Source organism: Suricata suricatta, chromosome 2 (assembly GCF_006229205.1).
Source record: "Suricata suricatta isolate VVHF042 chromosome 2, meerkat_22Aug2017_6uvM2_HiC, whole genome shotgun sequence".
In the NCBI taxonomy this organism is placed as follows: domain Eukaryota; kingdom Metazoa; phylum Chordata; class Mammalia; order Carnivora; family Herpestidae; genus Suricata; species Suricata suricatta.
The window spans coordinates 96,528,598-96,554,161 of NC_043701.1; the positions used below are offsets into that span (position 1 = coordinate 96,528,598).

General features: G+C 41.7%; 1 protein-coding gene across 1 annotated transcript in view; it reads right to left on the bottom strand.

The window, feature by feature from the left end:
- RAPGEF5 (Rap guanine nucleotide exchange factor 5) overlaps positions 1-25,564 on the bottom strand; it is a 179,383-nt gene that overhangs the window by 102,606 nt on the left and 51,213 nt on the right. Inside the window, exon 6 of the mRNA XM_029929886.1 lies at positions 9,418-9,491. Within this exon, the coding sequence (XP_029785746.1) occupies positions 9,418-9,491 (74 nt within the window). The remainder of the gene's footprint in view (positions 1-9,417; positions 9,492-25,564) is intronic.

Here is a 25,564-nt window from a genome sequence, read left to right on the forward strand (position 1 = left end):
ATATTGTCCACATAGTCCCCCCCCCACCTCTCTATTTTATTCATTCATCCACCTATGCAACAAATTTTATTTCAGTAACAAACACAAGTCAGGAACTACACATTCTAGGAATATAGTACTGAACCACAACAACAACAAAGTCCCCCAGGCCATGAAGCTTACATTCAGTAGGGGATGTGGATTATATAACATGTATCAGATGGTAATATATGATAAGAGGGAAAATAAAGCAAGGCGAGGGAGTAGAAGAAATGACTGCAGGTGTTATCAAGACAAGCGTGTCAGGGAAGGATTCTTTAGTAAAATGAGATTTGAATAGAAATCTGAAAGAAGCAAGGAAGAGGGGCACTGGGTGGCTCAGTCAGTTGAGCATCCCATTCTTGATTTCAGCTCAGGTCTTGGTCTCACAATTGGTGAGTTAGAGCCCCACACCTGGCTCTGTGCTGACAGTGCAGAGCCTGCTTGGGAGTCTTTTTCTTTCTTTTTCTTCTTCTTTTTCTTCTTCTTCCTTTTTCTTTTTCTTTTTCTTTTTTCTTTTCTTTTCCTTTTCTTTCTTTCTTTCTTTTCTTTCTTTCTTCCTTTCTGCCTTTCCTTTCTTCTCTCTCTCTCTCTCTCTTTCTCTCTTTCTCTCTCTTTCTCTCTCTCTCCCCCCCCCTCCCCAATTCGAGGTCTCTCTCAAAATAAACAAACTTAAAGAAAATAATAAAGGAAGCAAGGAAGAGTGTTCCAGGCAGAGGAATATAAGTGCAAGGGCCCCGAGGCTTGGGTGTGCATGTTGAGGGAAGATGAACAAAAACAGCATGACTAACACAGAGTTGGTAAGGGGGAGGCTTAACCCTCTGACACTGGCAAAGAGGTGATGTGGGACCAGAGCACACTGCTTCCTTACAGGAGGGAGTTTGGATTCTTTTTCTGAACAAAATGGAAATCCTTCAGAAGGCTTTGAATATAGGACTAGCATCATCTGAGTTACATTTTTAATAAGATCATTCTGTCTTCTAGGTTGAGAAAACATGGTTGGATGGGGGGAAGTAGCTAAAACCAGAAGACCAGTAAGGGACTGGTCTTCAGAGAAGAGAAGTTTGGAAATTGTAGTGGTGGAACCGGTGAGAAGTGGGTAGAATCTGAATACTGTCCAAAGGTAGAGCAGCGGATACTGTTGTCTCCAAGGGATTTAGCCTGAGGAACGGGGAGGGGAGGGCTGTCATTTACCAAGATTGAGAAGACCAGGGAGGAAGAGGCCTCTGACGTATCAAAATGCTGTTGCCTGGTTGGCCATTTGATGGCTCAGAGGAAAGTCCAGGCTGGTGACACGAATTTGGGAGACATCAGTGTACATGGTATTTAAAACTAGAGGAATAAGAGAAGTTACCAAGGCAGTGATGTTAACAAAGATGACAAGGAATCCGTGAACTGAGTCCCACGTCTGGACAATGGAAAGATGAGGAGTAGTCAGAAAAGGGGACTAAGAAGGAGGGCGCTCCAGGAGAAGAACCCAGGGACTAGTGAAGGGGTTTCAAAGAGAAGGCAAAGAAAAACTTTATCAAACGTTGCTAAAATATCAAGTAAGACAGACTGAAACAACAGACCATGAATTTGACAGAAGTAATTGGTGACTCTGAATAAACCTTTTGTTTTGCTTTTTTTGAAAAAAAAATGTTGGTAGGGGAAAAAGCTGTATTAGTTTGGGGTTCAACAGAGAGAGACAACTCTTCCGCATTTTGTTACAAGCAATAGGAAACTAGCTAAAGAGTGCTTGCTTGTTTACAGTGAGGGATATGCCAGCCTTTTTATCTTTGTTAGAAATCATCCATCACAGAGGGAAATTTGATGATGCAGGAAGGAGAGGAGGCATTTTTAGGAGGAATGTCCTTCAGGCTCAAAGAAGAGCATAAAGATCTACTCTAAGCAAGAGGGCGGCAAATATTTCACTCACCAAAAACAAGAGGGCAGGTGAAGTACAGGGTAAATAGGTAGGCTGGCACATTTTATAGTGAGAAAATGCAGAAATTCCTTTCTCAATGCTTCTATTTCCCAGAAAAACAAGTCTAGTTATTAGCTGAAAGTAGGGACTGTGAGAAGATGTGGAAATATGAGAAAAGAAGGCGGTAATGGTCATTTCAGTTGCAAAGTTTGGCCAAGTCTTTTTGTAAAGGGCCAGAGTGTCAATGCTCCAGGCTGAGTGGGCAATATGGTCTCTGGTGCAACTACCCAACTCTGCAGTGCTTCTGTGAAAGCAGAAGATACAACAGGTAAGTGAGTGAGCACATCCTGTTCTAATAACGCTTTATTATAGAAATAGGGAGCACACTGTAGTTTACCCACTCCTGACTAAAGAGGAAATAGGACAAGAGAAGCAGAGTAAGATGGTCAAGCATTACTAAGGGCCCACTTGATTTTATTTTTAGAGCTTTTTATACATCCTGGCCATCCTCCTTGGAGCATATTTCTGTTTGTCAGGATTATAATGGAGCCCATCACCTGACACAATACTAAACATATGTTGATCTTGAAGAGACATTCTTAATCAATACCAGAGAAAGTACAAGAGGATCAGTGGTGTTAAATATCCTCCTTTAAACAAAAAAGACAAGGAAACTTTGAGGGGAATTCCTATACACAAATGATTAACATCCTTTAAATGCTTTGACACTTAAAGGACTAAGTTTCTGTTACTTAAAAGATTCGTTTCTGTTAGCCAGCTAGATTTTCTTCTCTCTCCATCCACGTCATCCTCACAGCATTTAACATACTGTCTTGCTAGTGGAGAGAGGCGGCTCACGACCCTGCAACATTAGGACATGCCCTGTGGTTGTTTACTCAGTAGTATGATGGATTACTCCTAATTTCTCTACTCCCTAGCGCAGGGCCCTGCATCAGAGAGGGGGTGTGTGTGACTGGGGCTAGGAGGGGGTACACAGGAGGAAAATGCCTCAGGACTAAACAGCCACATGAGACTGAACCTGTTACTTCTTACCAACACAGGTTCCAAAGGAACTGGACTAGGCTCTCATGTGCTCTGATTTGAAGATAGTCTTTCCTTTGTGGGTCCTGTATACTTTATTTTTTTTTTTAAACAACTGATAACATCAGAGTGGGACTGTGTAGTGAAAACTTAGGAGACCTTGACTATTTCTTGGGGTTCTGTGGGAACATGAGTTTTAAGCAACTCTAAACATTTGTTATCATATGCTTAGGATTCTAAATACAGACTTTTTTTCAATAAGGAAATCTGAGCTGCCAGCACAGAGCCTGATGTGGGGCTTGATCGCACAAACCATGAGATCATGATGTGAGTCAAAATCAAGAGCCAGACACTTAACCAACTGAGCCACCCGGGGGGCCCCAAATGAGGAAGTACATTTTTATGAGGGCCAGACACTTGGGTGCAGAAATGATGTAGATTTAAACACAAAATGTTGTTACTTAAGAAAATGGGTTTCTAAGCAACTTAATTCATATTTATAATTAAAATACCTTATAATTAAAAAAGGAATAGTGCTGTCTTGATTTTCAGGTTTCTGCATGATATCTAGATACATTTTCTTAGATAATCAATTCTACAATGGTGCTTCCATAACTATGAAAAAAGGCTTTCAAGGAGGGTTATGAACGCTTCTTCATTCCCTGGAGAACTTGACGCTCTGAGAGATGCCCATATATCCTAGATAGTTTCTAAGGCAATCTTCTCAGGAAGCACCCCACCATGCCAGATGTTCTCTGGGGGGTCTCTTTCACAGCTCTGCAATTTGGTAATCTAATTCAAAAAACCCCCATGAATTTATTAATATATTTTAGGAGCTTTGTTATGGCAAGAGAAGCAAGATAAGTAACAGCTCCTGATCGGGACTTTCACATTCCTGAACTACCTAATTTGTCTCTATGAAATTAATTATAAACAGTTTACCTAACACTGCTAAGCCAGAAAAAAAAAAAAGATTAATCTGTAACTGTCAGAAGAGTTATTTAAGAGCCTTATTTCAAGGTCTGCTTTGAAAAAAAATCTCTGTCATGTATAATTAAACCCATTCATATGATTTTCAGTATTTGAGGAGAAAAATGTTATGAATGTAAATGAAAGTGAGTTTCCTTTGCAGAGTCCTAAACATGTTTGGTCCATTCTTTCAGTGGTAAAACGAAGCTTGGACGGAATTCCATTAGGAGCCGCTACAAGGATAATACATGAATAACCCCCAGGACAAAAGGTGAAAGAACACAGCTTATAGATGAAAACATTATCTGCATTATCCTGACTTTAGAAATGACTTTCTCTAAAACACTCAGGTCAGACATCATGCAAAAGAGAAGGAACGCCGGGATCCGAGCACCTACGTCTCAAGCAAGCGCTTTTTCAGTAACAGAACGCTACTTAACGTAAATCCAGGATGTTTGGATAAATGCCTATGCACTACTACACAATAGGGTCATTTCTCTAACAATTAAATCTCACACAGAAATTCATAAAATAATCTTTTTTTGCTACTTTAAACAGAAAACTCAAATGATAAAACACTAATGGGTTGGGACAGCATATTACATGACTTAACCGTATGTATCTATTTCCTAGACAACAAATATTAAGAGTTCTTCCCAGGAAAATTCAGAAGACAATTCACACTAAGTAAAAATAATAGATTAACAAATAGAATATATTAAATATATATTAATACTATAACAATATGCAGTATATGATAGAATACATTATAATTACATCATTATAGTATTTGTTATATAATGATATATTAAATATAACAAAATTGCAAATTAATAATAATAGTATTTTATTTTGTAGGGCAGCAATATTCATTTTCTTAAATTTCTTCAGAGAGAGAAAGAAAACTATGAAGAATTTTTCTTCGTTGGGATAAAGAAATTGATCTTTTTAAGTGTATTTATTTATTTTGAAGGAGAGACAGAGGAAGCGGGAAGGGGTAGAGAGAGAGGGAGAAAATCCCAAGTGAGCCTTGTGCTGCCAACTCAGAAACCAGGGCAGGGCTTGAACCTATGAACCATGAGATCATGACTTGAGCTGAGACTACGAGCCAGATGCATAATCGATAAGCCACCCAGGTGCCCCTATCTTTTTTTTTTAATGTTTATTTATTTTTGAGAGAGAGAGACAGACAGAGGCAGAGAGCAAGAGTGGGAGAACACAGACAGAGGGAGACACAGAATCCGAAGGTTGGCTCCAGGCTCTGAGCTGTCAGCACAGAGCGTGATGTGGGCTGGAACCCCTAAGCCATGAGATCATGACCTGAGCTGAAGGCAGATGCTTAACTGACTGAGTCACCCAGGCACTCCCCAAAATTTATCTTTTGATAATATAAAACTATACCCCTTTCTTTTGGAAAGGGCCAACCTGCATCCACAGTGAAAAGTGCATGTGACAGAAAGTGTGAGGCAGGTTTACGAATGCACAGCGCATCACTAGCAAAGGCTTCAGACACCATGCTGGGGCATCACAGAGCCTCAGAAATGATTCTGGGCCCATCACCGTACAGGTGATGCCCCAAGTTCAGGGAGGTTCATTTCTCTGGCCCTTCTCTTTTCTGAAATTATTTGTTTATAAAAACACCTTATGGTTGCACAGACCCATCCTATACAAATACAACATGAAACTATATCCTGCCAGGGCATAGTGTTGAGTAGGGAACGAGGCAGCAACCATATTACATGGACTTGAAAACTATTATTTCCCTCAAATATTTCTAGGGGCGCCTGGGTGGCTCAGTCAGTCGGGGGGTCCCTCTTCAACTCAGGTCATGATCTCATGGCTCCTGAGCTGGAGCCCTCCATCAGGCTCCGTGCTGACAGGCAGAGCCTGGAGCCTGCTTCAGATTCTGTCTTCCTCTCTCTCTGCCCCTCCCCACCCCACGCTCGCTCCCTCTCTCTCTTTCTCTCTCTCTCAAAAATAAACATTAAAAATTTTTTAATTTTCTTAATCTATTATACTGACATAATTATCCCTTCTGATAAAACTAAAAAATACATTGTCATACATTTACATAGCCGATGATATAAAAGGTTCATTGATTTCATATACTTGATTCCTTGAACTTTCAGACTAGAGTAGGGGGCACATCAATATTTTGTCTTTTTTTGACCTGAAATTAAAGCTCCCATCTGTAAACATTATTGACCACACTGTTAAGCTGGGCAGCAAAGTAGACAGATACTGAAGAAGAGAAAAAAAGCAAATTCTAATAAATTCCAACATAAAGGATTTTAAGTGATCACCTGTTTTCTATAATAGATATTCCGCCCTTAAATAACAGCTTTCTTCAGTATATTTAAAAAGAAGTCACATTTTGGCTATTGGTAAATTAATCATCAAATATTTGGCAATTACTGTGTATAATTAACAGTTACCATCACTTAATATTAAGATGATTGATATGAATGGAAGACAGGAGATAACAAAAATGATTCCTGAATCCTGCGGTCAATGGTGACCTGAAGCAAAAGAAGAATTTCTAAAGTTCAATACATTATAAATTACTCATTGAAGATCTCATTAAGAGCCTGAAACCAGAACGTGGCAAAAATTCTATACATTTTGATAAAAAAAAATCCTTTAATCATTTAGTCCTATATAAAGAGTGACAAAGAGTCAAGAGTTTAGAATGTTTATGTATGTGAAGATACCATATATAGAGAGAGTAATACTGCAACCAACCATGTCAGATGCCTTAACTAGTCGAACCAAAGAGCAATGTGATAGAGGATGAGAACAATAATAACTCATAGAGGCTCACTTTCCTGAGTACTCACTCTGTGCCACACACTGCTCTGTTTCACATATATTCATCTAATCTTCAAAACCCCTCAGCAATCATCCCCATTTTACAGACGTCAGAAAGGTGGTTTGGTATAGGCACTGAAAGCCAGGACGTCAGAGCCAGACTGCATGGTCCGACTCCTGGCCCTCGCACTCGCCAGCTCGTCTGTGAAGTGGTGGTGAACACGTTACCTACCTCTTAGAGTTTGCTGCGGCGTTTAGAAAACACATAGCTTAGGAGAGTGTTTACAGCATCCGCACTGCTACACAAGTGAACTCTCAATGCGACCACGCGACAGGACTCTCTGGCCCAGGAGAGAAGTCCTTGCCCAAGGTTACGGGGGCAGAGCCCAGAGGAGAGCCCAGCCAGTCTGGCCCTGGAGGGTGCACGCCGTTCCTCCCGTGTGCTGCCTGACGTTTACAGAAACGCTGGCGTGCCAGGATGGCAGGCATTTTCTATGCTGCTTCGTTTCGACCTCAAGACAACTTTATAATAGCTCTGCTTTCCAGAGATGAAAATCAAGCAGACAGTCACTTGCAGGGGCTCTGCATGCAGGGACACTATGGGGACAGCACGAGGATGCTACCCTACAGCAGCCCCCAGGGTTAGCGGGTAGGGAACGTGTGTGCTTGTGTAAAGGCACAGGCTGGAAGAAGGGCTGGATGCAAACCCAGGTCTCCATGCTCCCTTCACTCCACCCACACGTCACTGCATTAAAGCCGGGAGTTTCTTAGGCAGGAGAGGTATTTTTAGTGAGAAAAGGAAGAAAGGAGCGAACACATGAGGAGAGAACTAGACTTTTCGGATAGGTGGGAAAGCTGTATACAACAAGACCCAGTCTTCCCACTTTAACCCTTTACATACCCAACGTTTTCAACCACCTGAGGGCATTTTCCCCCTAGTGATGTATTTTGTCACAGATGGGGAAGGAGTCGGAAACCAATTTCTACTTAACTTGCTTAAAAGATGCTCTGGAGTGAAGACTGCAATAATGTGAAATACCATAGAGCACGGCATACAGATAATTATATGTACACACACCAAACACCAAATTAATAAACTTTGGCGTCAAGGGCACACATGTGCACTCACATACATTTATTTCTTTTTTAATTTTTTTTATGTCTTTATTTTATTTTGAGAGAGAGAGACAGAGAGTGAGCGGGGGAGGGGTGGAGAGAGAGGGAGACACAGAATCCGAAGCAACCTCCAGGCTCTGAGCTAGCTGTCAGCATAGAGCCTGATGCGGGGCTTGAACCCACAGACTGTGAGATCATGACCTGAGCTGGATTTGGACACTTAACCGAGGGAGTCACCCAGGTGCCCCAGATACATTTATTTCTAATTCTACCTAGGTATCTGATGGTAAAATTCTCAAAGTTTTCTTTGAACTTACCCTACACCACTTGAGCTATGGAGGATTCTACCAAGAGCATTTGGAAAGACAGATCTGCAGAATCAAACTGAAAACTGGGGCTCGCACCGTGGTGGCAGGCCAGACATTCTTAGATGCGTCAGATGAGGTCACAGCTGCCTTCCTTCCTCCGTGGCCTTGGCCTGTAACACCCACCATTATGCCTCCAGTGAACTTAACCTTTGCGTTTCAAACCTAAACAAAATCTACTCCTGATCTAATCATTGACTCACTGGTTTCTTTTGGTTTCATTATTTTATCCCTCTGAGCATCTCCTAATTGTGTAGTTACGGCACTGGTGGGGAAGAAAATCACAAAATCCCAAAAAGCCGGATCATTCTCAAATGCCTCTTGAGACAAAGAAATAGAATTGCATTAAAACAGACTTTTGCCCACAGAGTAAGTTCAAAACAGTTTACATTTAGAAATATCTGTCTCACTAATAATTTAATGATTTAAGAAATTTTGAGAAAGTGTAGAATACACTAGGTTGGGAATCCCTGACCAGGTTTGCTTAAAAGCCTGAAACACGAACTCAGTATGAACTTGAGGACTGCAGTATGTTCAGTATGACCACAGGAAAACAATTCTGAACAATTCCTTATATAAACTTCCTGAACAGTACAGCCTGTGCCGTCTTGACTGAAAAAGCTCATGTAATTATTCTGACCAGAATCAACAGATACAGAACTTGGAAGATCAAGTGCAATGGGTCAACTAAGCCAAGAATCTTCAAATGCTCTGATTTACAGCAAGTTAGCATTTGAGAGTGCCAGAGCGGCTCAGGGTTTTATTCCGTCAGCTAGACACTGAGTGTTGGAACAGAATCTGTGGCATGTGAGGCGTCACACTCCTCTGGGTGGCCAAGCCCTGGCTGTCAGGGCTGTTCAGCCAGAAGATTCTTCTCGGCCGTCTCTGGGGGGTGGTCCGTCCTAAGGTAGCCTCTCCCGGTTCTTCACTTACTTTCCTTGCTTTCTATGGGAAGTGGAGTATGTCTGCCTATCTTTCCGTCTCTCATGAGTCAAATTATAAATATCATTAACAATTTAGGGCCCTTCTTGTGAAATGCCTCTTTATCAAAAATAAGCACTTTCTTCTCAGTAATATCACTATTTGCACAACACAGAAGGTCAAAGCTGGATCATTTGCCAACACCTGCATTATCTTACAACTCTCAATGCACGAGACAGGGCTAACGAGGGACCGTCACAGAACTGATCATACCTGAGAATCTGGAACACCTTCAGCTTCTGTCACAATTACGTGTTTGTCACCATTGTCTTCATCTTGTTCAAGTGCTTTAAGCAAAGAAGAGAAAAAGAATGTTAAATTTTTTTTAGATGGCAGTTTGGCAAGAAAAAAACAATGAAAGGGAGATTCACAAAATGTAAATGTCAGTGCTATTTTTAATTATTTGGATGAAAGTTTAATGGCATTGGGCATGTACATTTTCCTGCTTACTGAATCACTAGCAGCAGAACAGTTTGCTCTCATTTCTTCTCTTCATCTGGACCCCTCCTGACATCGGCCTGTCAGGACTAGGCTTCATTCAAAAGGGATGTGGGGTGTAGGTGAAAGCTTCTATCAAGTTGATCTGAGAACAGTATTTTTTTTTTAAACAATGTGGGTTTTTTGGCTGGTAGTTTACGGTCATATAATAAGAAAGTAAACTGTATATTTAGATGCTCAGTGCACTGTTACCACAAAACTCCAAACTGGGGAATCTTGAATCTACCTCTTCTCCCCAGCATCTCCCTATGCAAGTCCTTATCGCCCCTTCTGCGCTCACACAATAACTTCCAAAGACAAAGGTCTTGATTCCATCCTCTCCTTAATACAATCCAGCTGGGGCACAATTGCTAAAATAATCAGTCTCAAAAAACATAATCAGTACCATGTTTTGGTCTATGTTATCATTTATATTATCAAGTATAAATTCTCTATTTGTCACTGACGGTCTTCCTTGAATTCTCTAACTTCCTCCTAATCTCCCACTTCACATGGACAGTCAGTGCAACCCTGATCCCAGCAGAATGATTTGATTATTTTGCTCTTTGTCCAGCTTGCTCTTTCACCCTAAAAATGTTTAATGAAGGCTGCCCGGGTGCCTGCCACTGAGGCTGCGCCTGCGCACAAGGCAGAGAACCCGGGACTCCATGAAGTACGCGTCCTGGCTGGGGAGACCGACTGTGAACGACAGCAACTACTACTACAGCTAACAATAACAACAATGATAATTATAACCATAATAATAATAATAACAATAGTAACACGGCATTAGAAATGCCACGAAAAATGGGGAAATGACAAAAAACCAACTGGGAGATGTCACTTTAGGGAGGGAGGCAGCGATGGTAGTTCCCTGAAGAAATGACACTTGGGCAGAGACCTCCAGGTACAGATAGAGCCACCCAAGACAGGTGAGAGTGACAGCAGACAACCCTGGGGAAAGCACAGCCCACTGCGAATTCAGATTTTAGCCTAAGAAAGTGGGAGAGCACAAAAGAATTTTAAATTAGAATTGCATGCTTTGATATGTATTTCCCAAAGTTTTTTTGGGCTTCTTTGTGGAGAACAGGCTTAAGAGAAGTAAGACGGGAAATAGGGAGGCCACTTGGGTGACCCTTGCTGACATCTTTTTTGTTTAAGTTTCTGTGTTTATTTGATAGAGAGAGCACGAGCCGGGGAGTGGCAGAGGGAGAGGGAAAGAGAATTCCAACCTCTGTCAGTGCAGAGCTGGATGCGGGGCTCAAACCCATGAACCACGAAATTATGACCTAATCCAACATTGGACACTTAACCAACAGAGCCACTCAGGTGCCCCCAATTGCTGACATATTGACTAGAGGGGATGATGGTTCAGACAAGGGACATGGGAACGAGCTGAAGAAACATGGAGAATTTGAGCTGAACTTTTACACAAAACAGATACCACTTGCCAATGAATTCAATACGCTTGGGGGCAGGGAGAGATGAGGAGATGAGGCAATCAGGGATAAGTAAAATAAGTTATTTCTGTTTTCTGTGCCATTTATTCTACTCTCCATCAAAAGCAGCGCAGAAACACTGCCAACCTTGCTGACAGTGAGGTCACGCACTGTATTTTTGGGTTCACTTTGCAGTGTTTTGTGTACCAAATACCATGCTCTCTGCTCTATAGTTTTTAAAGTATCATTTCATGCCCCCTTTGCTTTTGAATACCTTTTCTGCCTACTGTGAGGTGCTTACCACAGAGTGCACCTCAAGTGCTGTGCCCACAGTATGAGCTCTGTAAAAATCTAACTGGATGAACCGTTCCCTCCCCAAGTGCCCCTACCGGCACGGCTTGACTACACCTACGTGCATAAACTCCTTCTTTCCTAACTGTTTATGAAAAATAGGGGAGGGAAATTCTTCTATGAAATTCCATGAATAACTAGTCTCATGCCTATCATTGACCATCTAGAGGCAAAGCAGGAACAGCGGAAGTGGACAGAAGCTTTTCTTCTGTTTTCAGTTCCATTCGTGCTTGTTCAAAGGGGCTCCCCTGTTGCTACTGTTTCTCGATTATGAAGAAAGTTGAGAAGAAAGATAAACTCTTCTGTTTTCTCTCAAAAAACTAGAGGTGAGAATGCCAAGGGAAAAATACAGAGTAACACTGTAAATGCTACTTAAAAATGCCATGGCTATCGAGTTTTTTTACTTCTATTATTTGCCTTCTACTTAACTGAAACAAGGCAGGTCTTTCCTCAACCTGTATAATGGGGACAAGTGCGTCCACATGAAGTGTGGACCAGACCTTGCTTGGCACTTGATTTTTGCTTTAATTTGAACATTTGCTTTTTGAAGTTTTGTTTTTAATTTTTTTAAGTTTGTTTATTTTTGAGAGAGAGACAGACAGTCCGACCTCATAAGTGGGGGAGGGACAGAGAGAGAGGGAGATTCAGAACCTGAAACAGATTCCAGACTCAGAGCTGTCAGCACAGAGCCCGACACAGAGCTCGAACCCATGACCTGAGCTAAAGTCAGACGCTCAACGAACTGAGCCACCCCGGTGCCCCATGAAGTTTCAGTTTTGATACAAATGAAGAAAATTAAACTTTGGAATATTTTGCTTACTAAATTCATGTTTTTAAAACAACATCCTGATACCTAGGCATAATAATTATTATTGCACATTATACTCTAACATAAGACATGTGGGACAATGAAAACCAATTTCAGAATTGAGAGCTAACACTATTTTTTAAGATTTAGGCATGATTCTTAGTACATATAAACAGAAACAAAGGAGGATGGGATTAGCATTAAGCATGATTAGGATATTCAGTCCTGTATTTCTAGCTTATTCCCACACAACAATACTACATTTCTCATCACATCTTTGAAGACCTCAAAATTAGTTGAAGAGCCCTCCAATTCGATTCACAGAGCAAGAAACACAAACACAAGCACGTTCAGGGACTTGGCAAGATAATTCAGCAATCCATCTCCATGCACACGATAGAGACTCTCAAAGTTCTGGTAGACTCTTATCTTCAGCATCTTGATGACAAGGAAGAGTGTGGTCTTTTCTGACATATAAATAACAGCAGTTTCTTGGAAGTACTGCAAAAGTATGATTCCAAGAATATATTTCAGCCAGTAGTTCTTATACTACTTGGGAACAAAAACATATTTTTCCTGGACTCCTGAGGATTTGTGATCACCCTGGGAAGCCTCCCATAAGAAACACAGTCAGTCACCTAAAAGGGAGTCTTCTAGGCACCCTTAATATGAAGATCAATGTCAAGCAATACCTACAAAGACAACTTTTCTCTTCATGCCTCCTAGTGGTGTGGCTCCCATGATAGAAGGAGGAGGAAGCAGTTATTTAGGTTTTTTCAGCTTAATTTTTCTTTCGTCTGGTCAGAATAAGAGTAGGCTGGGGAAATTTCCTACGCAAATATTGATTCTGGGCCAGTTCCCTCCAGTGGAACACGTACACAGGAATGACAGCTTCTGGGGCTGAGGGAGGCTCGGAGCCTCACTCTCTGCCAACACAAACCATCTCCTTATCTCTCAACACAGAGTCTAAAAGCAAGAAAAGGCCTTTGAAAATAACTTACACAGCAAAAGTCACAAGCACAAGATCTAAAGCATATATTTTCGGTAGTATACATGAAAGCCCACATGAACACCAAGTATATACGTGGGTTAATTAGCACCAATTCACGTAAGAGAACTTAGTTTTAACGTGCCTATCTGTAAGTTAGCCAAGAGCCATTCCAGATGGGCTACTGCAGACAGCCTCCAAGATTTCAGGGCTTGCCTTATAATCACTTCCTTGTACCTTCAGGAGAACAGGTTTTCTCTCCTCATGGCTAACTAGGATGACTGCTAAGACAACTTTCTTAATAACTCTACTAATATTATTATTTGAACACAAAGAAGACAGGTATCCTTTCAAAATGAAACATTTAATTTCTGATCAGTTTTGCAAAGGTAAGAAAGAACCGCTCTAACACAACATTAAAAGCAAGGAACCTAACGTGCTAGGTGACTATACTTGAGAGTGTTCTTTACAGACCAAACTATTTTGTTTTTATTTAGACATCAACCAAAATGTCACTACACAGAGAAATTTAGCATTTCAAGTCTCAATGTGAGAAATCACCAAATACAGTCAAGAGAAGAAATTCACTGCGTACTTTGCCAAGAATTCAAGTTTGGGCAATAACACCATCTTTCACCTTTGTGGCATTCTTACGGAGGAAGTTTTCATAAAGGGTTTCTCATCTGATGTTCATACAACCTGAAGATGCGGACAGGGAACAGCATCCTCATTTTATAGGTGAGGTGAAGGAACGTGTGCTAGCCCTCCCCTGCATAATGTACGTATCTGGGAATAGCATTGTCAAAGTGCACATCGACAAGTCCGTCCGTGTGGGGACTCACCAGTCTTTCTTTTCAGTTTTTTCTTTTCTAATGAAACAGAACAAAATAAAATAGAAAGAACAGGGGAAAAAATTTGAACATCAAAATGCATCGCAACCAGTAACGTCAGGTACTGTTCACAAATGCGAACGAGATGTGTCCCAAGCGTGGCTGTTTTGTGTGTTCAATGGGTCGGGGGCGTGAAAATGTTAGGAAAACACCGAGGTGCTTCCAGGCCACAGGAGGCAGAACCCAGCTCCTCATTATCTAAATAACCAGCTATTTTTTGTACCATTCCTGGAGAGGGGCCATAATATTTATTTTAAGAGGCCCCTAACAACTCTCCATCCACATCCAGCAAGCAATGCATTCCCTCTGAAACGCATGGCAGCAAGCTTGCAGCAAGAAACGCTGATGGAGTCTTTTTATTTTTGGTTACCACTATATAATCACAAATGCTTCAAAATGCTCAAATCTTTAAAAAGTAAGGGGGAAAAGCAGTTGCAGCCTTCACTTCATCACTCGCTTTGTTTGTTTTAGAGTTAAAATTTGAAAACTACTGCTCCGTATTCACCGTAAAGATTTGTTGTAGAGAGTCATCATCTGGTCCATCCAGAGTGCCATTTCCACTTCTCTTTGAAAGCTGACCAACGTCTACAACACCTCTGTCCCAACTCCTTTTTCTCAGCCCCAACTGGTTGAGCCTGTGAGCTGAACTTAAGACTGTTGTTTTAAAACTCTCTTTCCTGGATCATTATCATCCTTGAATCCTCTGAAAATGCAAGCTTCCCGCAGACTCCTTTTCTCTCCCTGCCTCTTTCCTCAGTGGTCTTATCTGTTCCTCTGGTTTCAGTTTTCCTGGTTATACAGATTACTTCTAAATCTGTGTCTCCATCTCTGCCCTCTCCTTGGAGTCCCAGCTCACATCTCCAGTTACACTCTGAACATTTTCATTTCTCAGACCATTGTGCACCTGCTATGTACAAGCGGCCACGATAGTGTGGTGTCACTGCCTCTGTCCCCAGGGTGTGAGGACACAAAGGTCGGAAATCACCAGCACCGTGTCCACCAGATTTCACAAGCCCCTTTCTCCTCTTGCAGCATTTCAGTTTAAGTCATCACCAGGTGTCTTCCTGTCCTTCCCTCCCCTCTGCCTTCATATCAGTCTCTCACTACACCTTGTCACTTCCAGCTCCGAAATGTCTCCACCTTCTTTCCTCTCAGTCAGGATCAGAGCTCAGGACTGTACCATCTCTTCCCTGGGCCACTGCAACAGCCTCCCAGCAGCCTCATTTACAGTCCATTCTCCCCTCCACACACATGCCCAATTCTACTTACAAAAGGTGAGTCCGATCACACCAGCCCCCCACCCCTTCAGACTCCTGCCTCTCCCCACCCAGAGAACTGAAGAGTCACATAGCGGGCTGAGTACCAAGTCAGACTCCAGGGCCCCATCCCTGGCATTCCTGGTGCAGTGGGGCTCAGCCTGGGGCTCTGCGTTTCTAGAGTTTTGACACCTGTGATCCCTGCTCTATGACCCATTCAGGCTGAAGCTTCTGATGCTGACCAGTGGGCCCAGAATCACACAGGAAGTCAGTAGAGGAGATAAAGTACCCAGGTCTGACTTTCTACCTGTCCCAGTCCACCGTGAAGACTTAAACTGTCCAAACTGAACTGAACAGGAGTGAGACTGAAAACAAAAAACCCCAGAGGTTCATGGTAAACAGTCTAATTGAGAATTGACTTGAATTTCCTACAGGGAGTTCAGTCTGTAAAAGTCAGGGCCAAAATGACTTACTCATTGCTAAATGCTCCTACATACATACCCCTTTCCGTCAGCTCTCGCCAGACTTCCTAAACCCTGCTTTTATACAAGAGAAGATAATAAATGTTTGCTGCACCAAAGAAAGGCATTGCTTTTACTAACATGTGAATATAGATGTGTTGATAATTCTGGAAATTCACAGCAGTCAGACAACATAATAAATCCATAGTGAGGAGGCTAAAATCAGAGGTAACTGAAAAACTGCCATTTTCCCCATCAGATGCTCCACGCTCTGCACACTTTGCTGGAAGCAGCTCATGCCACTGAGAGACCAGCTCTGGACTGCTGCCCTGCCGCCTGCATGATTTATCCTGCCCTCGGGCAGACAGGATTCCCCTTCAATTCTTATGCCTTTGTCTTGTAGCCTACATGCTTCAAACTTCCTCCCTTCCACTTCGTAATAGGTTTTTATAGTGTTTTCTTTTGAATCCCATTTAATGCATGTCCAGCCAATGGAAAAGTTATTCAACAGAGAAAAATGATAATGTCAAAAGAGCAAACTGCATCCTGTATCAAATCCTTTAATTAGATCATAAATATCTGCTCCGTTGGCCAGAGTAATAAAGAACTAATCAGTATGTGAGCCCAGTAAGTCCTTCAGTTGCTCTTTTGAGGAAACATATATATATATATATGTATATATGTGTATATATATATATACATATATATATATAAAAGCTTCCTTTTAATGCAAAGATGGCTGTACACGATCCAACTAAAATAAAGCCTCAATTTAAAAAAATCGAGTTAACCTTAGTTACCATTTTTCTTCAGCGTTTATCTTCAGAGACAGAAAAGCCTTCATTTTTTGAGTGCCTTACAAGGAAATGACCTGGCGACAGGACAGGTTCAGGCCAATCTGCTATAATCATATGGTAAAGATATGAACAGCACTGGTACTCAGTTGGTGCAAGATAATTACTTATTTAAAAACACCCTACTGCATCCTTTACTCTCTCTGTCTCTCTCAGGAATTAAACATTTAAAAGATTGATCTCAGGGAATAAAAGAAAAGTAATTTCTGAGTTTAACTATGAGCGGATGTGAAACTACATGCTTTATGGCATCTCCTTCAACTCCCCATCCCTAACAGTCCCAGAGGCATATGCCATTAGCTCCATTTTGCAGAGTAAGAAACTGAGCCTCCGGAAGCCACTAAGTCCTGGCACGTGGCTAAGCTAGAACTGAACCTGAGTCTCCTGATTTGCTTTTCACAGCTAGACAAACCTGCCCCTAGGATTGTAAAACACAACAGCTCGTATCTACATGGACACTTAACTAAGGTTTTATAGTAGACCAGCAATCTACTTTCTAGAAATAACATTACAGCTTTCTGCACTCATATGATGCTCCTAAGCTTTTTTAAATTCCTGAATCGTCAGTAATGCTACTGCTAAATCTTCTCATTGGCATTATAGGGAAATTCTAAAACATACAGAGGAACCCCCAAGAATTCCCTAAGAGTCACTGTGTTTGCAAATACAAGCAAAGACACCAAATAGTTCAATCAATACAGCAATCAATGGAGGGCAGGCAGCTCAAGAGGTGGCCAGGGAAAGATGTGAAAATTTCCATAACAATCATCTAATCTATACTGCTAGAATTTAAAGAAACTTCTTTTTATTACACATTTGGGGAAAAACACGGCACCATTCCTACAGTCCATCTAGCATATGACCTTTGTCAAGTTATATCGATTCACCAAAATTCAACTTCATTCATTACTTGAAAAAGAGATGTTAGCCATCAGCATGCTATAGGCTGGGTATATGGAAGAAAGGATGGACCTAAAGTGCTTGATCAAGGATAGGCACCTTACACTCCAACACAGTAATGTGCTTTTTCCCTTTTGCATTTTCATCCATAGATGGGGTCTTTCTCCTAATCAGACCCACCCACTATTGAGGTAGAGTGCAAAATAAGGAACATAGAAACAAAGTCATTAATATTTGTATTCTGCCATCTGAGTTAGAATTTTGCCTTGAAAGGGAAAGATTTACAAAGAAAGGTCTTTCTTTGCATATCAAGAACCAACTCTGGAAGTTCCAAATCTCAAATCCCTCTCTCCTGAATAGCTAAGCCACAGGCTTGCCCCCCTCAAGGAGCCGTCAGTAAGTAATGGGCTAGAAAAGCTCAAGGCAGTTCCCAGGAGACTCCAAGTGGACTGTCAGGTTTGGGGGGCGGGGCAGGGCAGTAAAGAGGCTGTAGAGATGCAAGGTAAGAGCTGTGGGCCTCATCTTCCCTGGCTGGGCTTGGGCTCTCAGAAGGTGAGGCCAGGTAGATGGTTGAGGGGACACCGAAAACAGGAGTGTAGGTGGACACACAGACTGAGACTTGGCACACAGAGGAGACTGGATCACGGCCCACCGCCAGCCCCGCATGGGGGTCAGCACGCTCACAGTCGATTCAGCAGTGAGCACAGTAAAGCTGAGGGCAGACAAGGGGTAGACGAGGTACAGAGCTTATCATTCCTGAGTTGCTCCTCTTTCCCAGGGTGGGAAATCTGCAAGGTCTCAAAAGTTTTATATGCCCTGGGGACAGAAGCCTGCAACGGAGCCTACTTTATTGAGGGCCATAGGCTAGATGGAATTTGCAGCAGGCAACAGTAGAGTTTCCAGCCTCAGCAAGAGGTAATATAGGGCAAGACGAACAGAAAGGCCCAGAGACCCTAACATAGCTGAGATGGGCCCCTGACTGTCACACGGGCACCTCTGCAGAGACCAGGGAACCAGGAGCACTGTGGGGTTCCAAAGACCCTCCCATGCCAGGGACCAAGTGATCCAAATGGCGGTATTTTAAACTTAGCCCAGGCAGGAACAATCTCTTGAACAGACCATTTATGACAAAAAAGAGTTCAACTCAAAAACAGCTAAGATATTGCTCTCTGGTAGTAAGCAGCAGCTTGTTGAGCACTATAGAGCAGGTGTCAAAAATAAAGCACACAGCACTCCCCCACCTACGTTCCATGTGAAGAATAATTGTGAGAATCTGTTAATGAGCACTTCTGAGTATCAATATAAGGACTTTAATGGCTCACAAAATAATCTCAGATTATCAGGTAATAAAACCAAGACAAAATACCTGTGGGGAAAAAAGGTTTTGATACAGCACCCAAACTATCTTTCACGTTCATGTCAAAGGCACTGAACTACATTTCTTCTCAAATAGAAGTATATGTGTTTTGACTTTTCAGATAAAATTGATAAAACTATAGGTTGTTTTATTTGTCTGACTTTCTTCTTGAAATACCAAGGTAACCAAAAACTGTACTCGAGCAGGTCCCATGAAAATTTCCTTGGAGGGACCTGAACCACCCAAATAAATGTGATCTTTGGACAAAAGTGTCCATCTGATTTTAACACTAACCCTGAAATTAGTGAATTCATGTAGGTTTAATGTTACCCACAAAAGGATGCAACTTCAGTCCCTTGGAGTTAGGTACAAATGCTAAGTGTGAATTACATGGCCATAGTTCGTTTCAGGGATGAGTCTAAGAGGACCAGAGGGTGCGAGGGGCCCACTGGTCAAGCCTGTGGCCCAGGTGTGCTGCCCGAGCACCAGGAAGCCCAGTAATGGAATCTGCCCCTTCCCTGACCGGGGACCCCAGGCTGCTGAGATAATGTCCTCGTACCCCTGCACTGTCACCAAGAGAGGTTCTCAGCCAGGGCTCATTGACCATCTCCAAACACCCTTTGAGAGCCCTATCTGAAGGGTGGGGGGAGTGGGTTTTACTGCTAACATGTGACAAATTTGTGTTTACTGTCTAAAGGCCTCCTTTGGAGAGGAAAATCACCTGCACCTAGCTTCACCTTTGGAACTATAATATATGTAATGGGCCTTTTAAACATTCAAAAACAAGACTAAAAATAAAAGTGAAGAAAATAAGACTATATAAAAGTGATAGGGCGCCTAGGTGGCTCAGTCAGTTAAGCGTCCGACTTCGGCTCAGGTCATGATCTTACGGTTAGTGGGTTTGGGCCCCACATCGGGCTGTGTGCTGACAGCTCAGAGCCTGGAGCCTGCTTTGGATTCTGTGTCTTCCTCTCTCTTTGCCCCTCCCCTGCCCATTCTCTGTCTCTCAAAATAAAATAATAAAGACATAAAAATTTTTTTAAAGAATATATAAAAGTGAGATGGTGATGGCATCTGTCATGCTTTGCTCACTCTCAAAGGTAGAGCAAAATTTTATAGGCAACACTCCTAAAAACTGTTCCCAAGGACAGATACCAAGTAACCTCAACCTCTCATTTCCCACAGTCATCTTTCTACTTGTAAACAATTAGATGATAAGGTGCAAACTTCCTCCATTGATTTTAATAGGTCTTAATGTGAATGCTTCATTTTTATTAAGTGTTTATATTTTCAATAGATAGAAGGCAGCCATTTTTTAGCAAAAGGGGAACCAGACAAGCCTGCTGGTTCTATTGACTTGGGATCAGCCCACAATTTACAAGGATATGGCTTTGGTTCAGGGGCACTTGTTTGGGGCCAGGGTTAAATTCACCTCCTCTACAAACAGTGCCAACTACTCCCCCCGCAAATGTCTTCCTGGTGAGTTTAATAGAACATTCCCTTATTCCTGTGTCTGCCCAGCAAATGAACCTTGGTAATAATTCACTTCATTTATAAAGATTTTACTGCCAATGACAAAGGAGTGTTATAATTCCGTTATCATCCCCAAGACAAAATCTCTAGTCATATAGAGAAACACTGAAAAGTCAGGCAGTTGTCCAGTAAATGAGTTAATAGCCAAAGTATAAACAACATTTTGTTTGTCTCTACCATGCTTGGATCATAGGACCAACACCCTTCAAAAAACAGTAGCTCACTCTCTGTGGCCCCTAAATCACCTAAAAATTCACACACCAGGGCCTCCATTCACACTGAACTGGAGTGTATGGGGGGCAGGGAGGAGCAGGGCAGGAATTATAAATGATACAAATTAACTGCTATGTAAATTAAATTTGAGAATCACTCCTTTAGAAAAACAAGATTCTCTTCAGTCAGGGAGGAATTTTGATTTCAGAAAGAAACCCAGGATTCTTTTAAAAAGTATCTATCCCTCCTCTCTTTCTCCATCTCCAAACAAAAACATTGTCAAAATGTACTGTTGAAGCTGAGGTTTTACAAGACTCTGGGGTCAAAATTTCCATCACCCATCTCATTCCAAAAACAGATCTCAATCACTGTGTGCAGCACAAAAATGCAGTATTTGTATAATTTATCTGAAAAAAGCAAATGGCTAGAACCACGATCTGATATAGAAATTCTCAAATGTTAGGTATTCATGTGTGTGTTGCATAAATGGAAAGAGTTGTATATGAAGCAAATTTCACTTTTATTACAACAGCATCACTCACGTTGGTCTAATTCGGCTAACTTAAATTGTTTGCTTTGTGTATGTGCTGTGGAGCATTATTTACTTACACTCACACGCACTGTCTTCATGTCATTGTAGTTTTACTGAGAACAGCTCCATTTTCATGGCTGTTTATACAATTAGACTTTTAATGTGACGAATGCTGGACAAGAGCTGGGTCATGTGGCCAAGACAAAGATTTCCCTTGACAGCTCTCAATTGTCGATACAAATGCGAGTTAGAAAATGTCCCCTGAAGGGGAGGGTGATGGGGAGGAAAGGGCCTTCTGCGGATTTTCACTGAGGAAAAAGGCAATGAGTCAAAAAAGTTTAGAAAGCAAATTAAATGATGAAGAGTTCCAATGTACAATTAAAGAGAACTAAAGCTGCCTAGTACTTGGTACTTAGAACATGACCTGCAGCCTTTGCAAGGTACTCTGGGCATCAACCAAGTCTTTTATCAAATATGGAAACCGAGGCTGACGGAAGCCAGTTGACTTACCAGAGTAAATGAACACCAGGCAGCATGGGGCCAAACTTCCTAACCACATACCTACGACTGCGGGATTTTGGTAGGAAGCTGTGTTTACCGGACTGTAAAACTTCTTAACTTTATATAAAAAAAACAGCATATGGCAAGGCTTCTTCTTTTTAAGTAATATTTTTAGTTCATAAGGGGATGATTTTAGCCATGTTAATACAGCTTTCCATTTAATTATCTAATCATCCTCAAATCTTCCAGTATTTCATATTTTAAAACATCACCAGATTGCTTTTACTTTGTGCCTTGGGGGGTATACACAGAAGCAATCACAGAGTTATAAATTCTGAAAATGGACCATAGATCAATCCTCCTTCCCCCTCTCACCCGGGCCCCCTTCAAACGCGAACCTTCATCCGTACACCAAGCACTGGTCAGCCACAGGGCTTTACGCAGGCGTGGACCTTCACTTGGTAATTAGCGTAGCAGCCTCCCGGGCTGGCCGGCATGGATCATATGTTCATCTGGGAAGCAGCGCCTACTCCCCAGAAGACTGAGAACAAAGGAGCTGCCAGGCTTTGGGGAGAAGGTGCCCAGTCAACAGTGGATTACAGACACCCATTAGCTGCCTCAATCAGCTAATTAGCTCAACAAATGCAGAACCTAAATCATTAAAGAAAGTGGCCCTGATCGCACTGCTGGCTTCTGACTTGGCGTCACCAACCCAGCAGGGTGGGAAGAGGGTAGTTCCCCAGAAAACAAGACAGCTGTCCACACCAGGGAACTGCAGTGGGATGGGGCTGGATTTCTTATGAAAGTCGAGCCCTGCCAGGAAGTTTCACTGACAAGGAAAGAGTGCCAGGGAGACCTCTGTGTTTATGCTTTGAAATTTAAATCAATTTAAATATAAATTGCTCTCCTTTTCTGTCATTATGAGAAAGGAGCAGAATGTGGGTTTCAGATCTCTGGTGTGCAAATGGTCATTAACTTTCACTTGACCTTGGGTGTAGAACTAATATTGAATTTATGCACAGGGTACACTCATTATACTCATCGAGTTTCCTCACAGAAAATAACGCTCCCAGGAGCTGCAGTGCTAGAAGCCGTTTTCCGGCACTCAAATAGAAAACCTGATTCTTCCTTGAGAGTCTCTCTCCTGCCTTCCACCCACCTCTCTGCTCCGAACCTCAGGGAGGCTTGGCGACAATCATAAAACATAGGCACCAGCAGGTAAACATTTGAATGACATAAAATCATTGTCAAAATCACACAAGACAAGAGCCTGGTCTGTGAGCCCTGACATTCCTAGGGACAGGGGCCATCAGGGCTCGGTGAGTTCTCCTTCCCAGTGTATGATACTCTAAGCCAGGGACTAGCTAGCCCCTTCGGAGTGATAATTACCTTTGTCTACTGAGCCTTATAAGCATCACATGCAGCCACTGAAGTGCCCCAGAGCACTTTGATTTGAAAACAGAAACCTTGCATTCTGGAACACACTCTGTTGTGGTTTTAATTATTCACCTCCTTGGTACACCAGTTTCAGTTACTATCCTAATGGACACGACCATGGTGAAGGATGAAAAAAGAAAATCTGCTTGGTTGCTTTCCTAAATTCTAAACAATGCTCAGAGTTAAAGGGGCCCAACCTCAATACTCTCAGATCTCTTGCTATTCAAGGAGAAATCAGGGCAAAGGGCTATTTTCTTTTATAGTATGCCATCGAATGGTTATTTATCATTTCGACTTAATAGCTCTAATTACAAAAGACAGTGTCGTGGGATTTTTTTTAAAGGCAATTTTCTTTGTATCCCAGTGGGAGAGCTCGAGAAATTTACAAAGCATCTGCTGTAAGCATTTCCAATTGTCCTGGGTTTTACCAATGCTATTATTTTCTTGATTGCAAGAGTTTCACATTTTCAAAGATCCTTTAACTTTACATTGCATTGATAATTACCATATTAAGGCTCTTATTATGGTTTTATGTCCTTTTGGAAAAAAAGGAATATATAACCTGTCAACCACTGAACTGATCTCTGATAACATCACGCCCGGTGGAGATGGGGTGCGCACATACAAAACCTGTCAGCAAGCAGGGACAGAAGAGCCGTCTCTGGAAATGTTAGAACAAGGAGTTATTATAGCACCAGAGAAGAAGAGAGATTTTACAAGCTTCAACAATCAGCACGGTGTTAGGCGAAGCTCTCTCTTCCAGGGAAAACATCCTACATCATCAATCAATCAGGAAGACCACAACGTTGTGTTGATTATTTTAGGGGAAAACATATGCTGCTTCTTTCCTCTTGGTTGACAAGTGCTGAACACCACATTCAGTGGGGCTACAAGACAATCGGTGTAGGTCTGTGCTGACCACGGGTGAGCGTGCTGGCCGCTGGCTGGCATGGCATCCAAGAGGTGGCAAAGAAGAAGAAGAAAAGCACAAAAAACAAACTATGTGGAAATATCCATTGTGAGCGAACAAGGTGCATCCTCAGAGGACAGGCTATGGAAAACTTAAGAAAACTTCAGTGGTTGAAACTATGACTAAAAACTAAGACATCTTAATTACTTAAAACACAGGCAACCGACTTCTGTCATTATAGCCCTTTTTAGATCAAACATTCAATATTAGAGCGCTCAGAGAAGAGATGAAAACGCATGTAAGAGAAGATCACTACAGATTTAAGGTTTCAATTTTCAACATAAAGTATCACAGAAAACCAGAAAGGCAGAAAGAGTCTGACACAGCAAGAACAGTACGACATGTGAAGCTGTCTCTGCTGGCCCCTGACTTTATTATTAACACCTTCCTTCAAGTCCCATTTTATCATGCATCCTCCTATGCATGAGCTATGTGTTTATAAAAGGGAAAGGGTCAAGTCAAACAGGGTTCTCCATTATAAGAAGAAATCTGTCAGCTAAAAATACAAAGTGAAAATTTAGAGGACCATAAACGTCAGAGCAATTCCATAGGTTTAATGGTTAAGTTTTTTTGTCTTCTGAATGTGCCAAAAGAAAAGCCTTATTCTCTACTGCTAAAAAATAATCAATCTATTTCACTTCTCATGACAAAGCAACATGAATAACTTGTCTTTGTAATGCTTCTGCCTTGAAGGAGAATATGTCTCTTCAATTGTGTCAGACCTCAAGCCTCACATCAGAGCTTCCTGTCAACATTTCATTTCTCCCAATTTTACAGACATAGTTTTAAGAAGGGGGCTGAAAACTGCTAAAATTTCCTAGTACGTGTCTCTGATGACCAGTGATCATTACTAATAGATCTTCAAAGTTGGCGATTGAGCCAGACTAGCAGAACGATAAAGACCTTCAACCTGTCTGATGGGTCCACCCGGAGTTACCAGATCCAGGGGTTGTCTGCTTGAATGTGTTCCATGCAGAGTTCATTGCCAGGCAAACAGTGACAAGCAAGTGCTGAAATCACACACCCATTTAAATGCCTAATTAAGCTTGAATATAATATCCAAAGACTTGATAAAACAAACATGAAGATCTAAGAGGGCGAGGTGAAACAATTTAACTTCAATGTAAAACACTGGCTTCCCTTTCATCCTTTCTATTAAAGCCTATTAAAAAATATTGTTTATAAAAAGCTAAAATTAAACACAATAGAGTAAAGCTATTTTAACCTATTTTATGTTATATATTTTTCACTATCCCAAAGAAATAATACAATATATTGGTACACAAATAACACTTTAACTTGAATCCCTGGCTGATTTATCCTGGAAAGAGAAAATAAAATGCTATCTGCTATCTGGAAAGTGTATGAGCTTTTTCATCTGGTTTTTTCCATT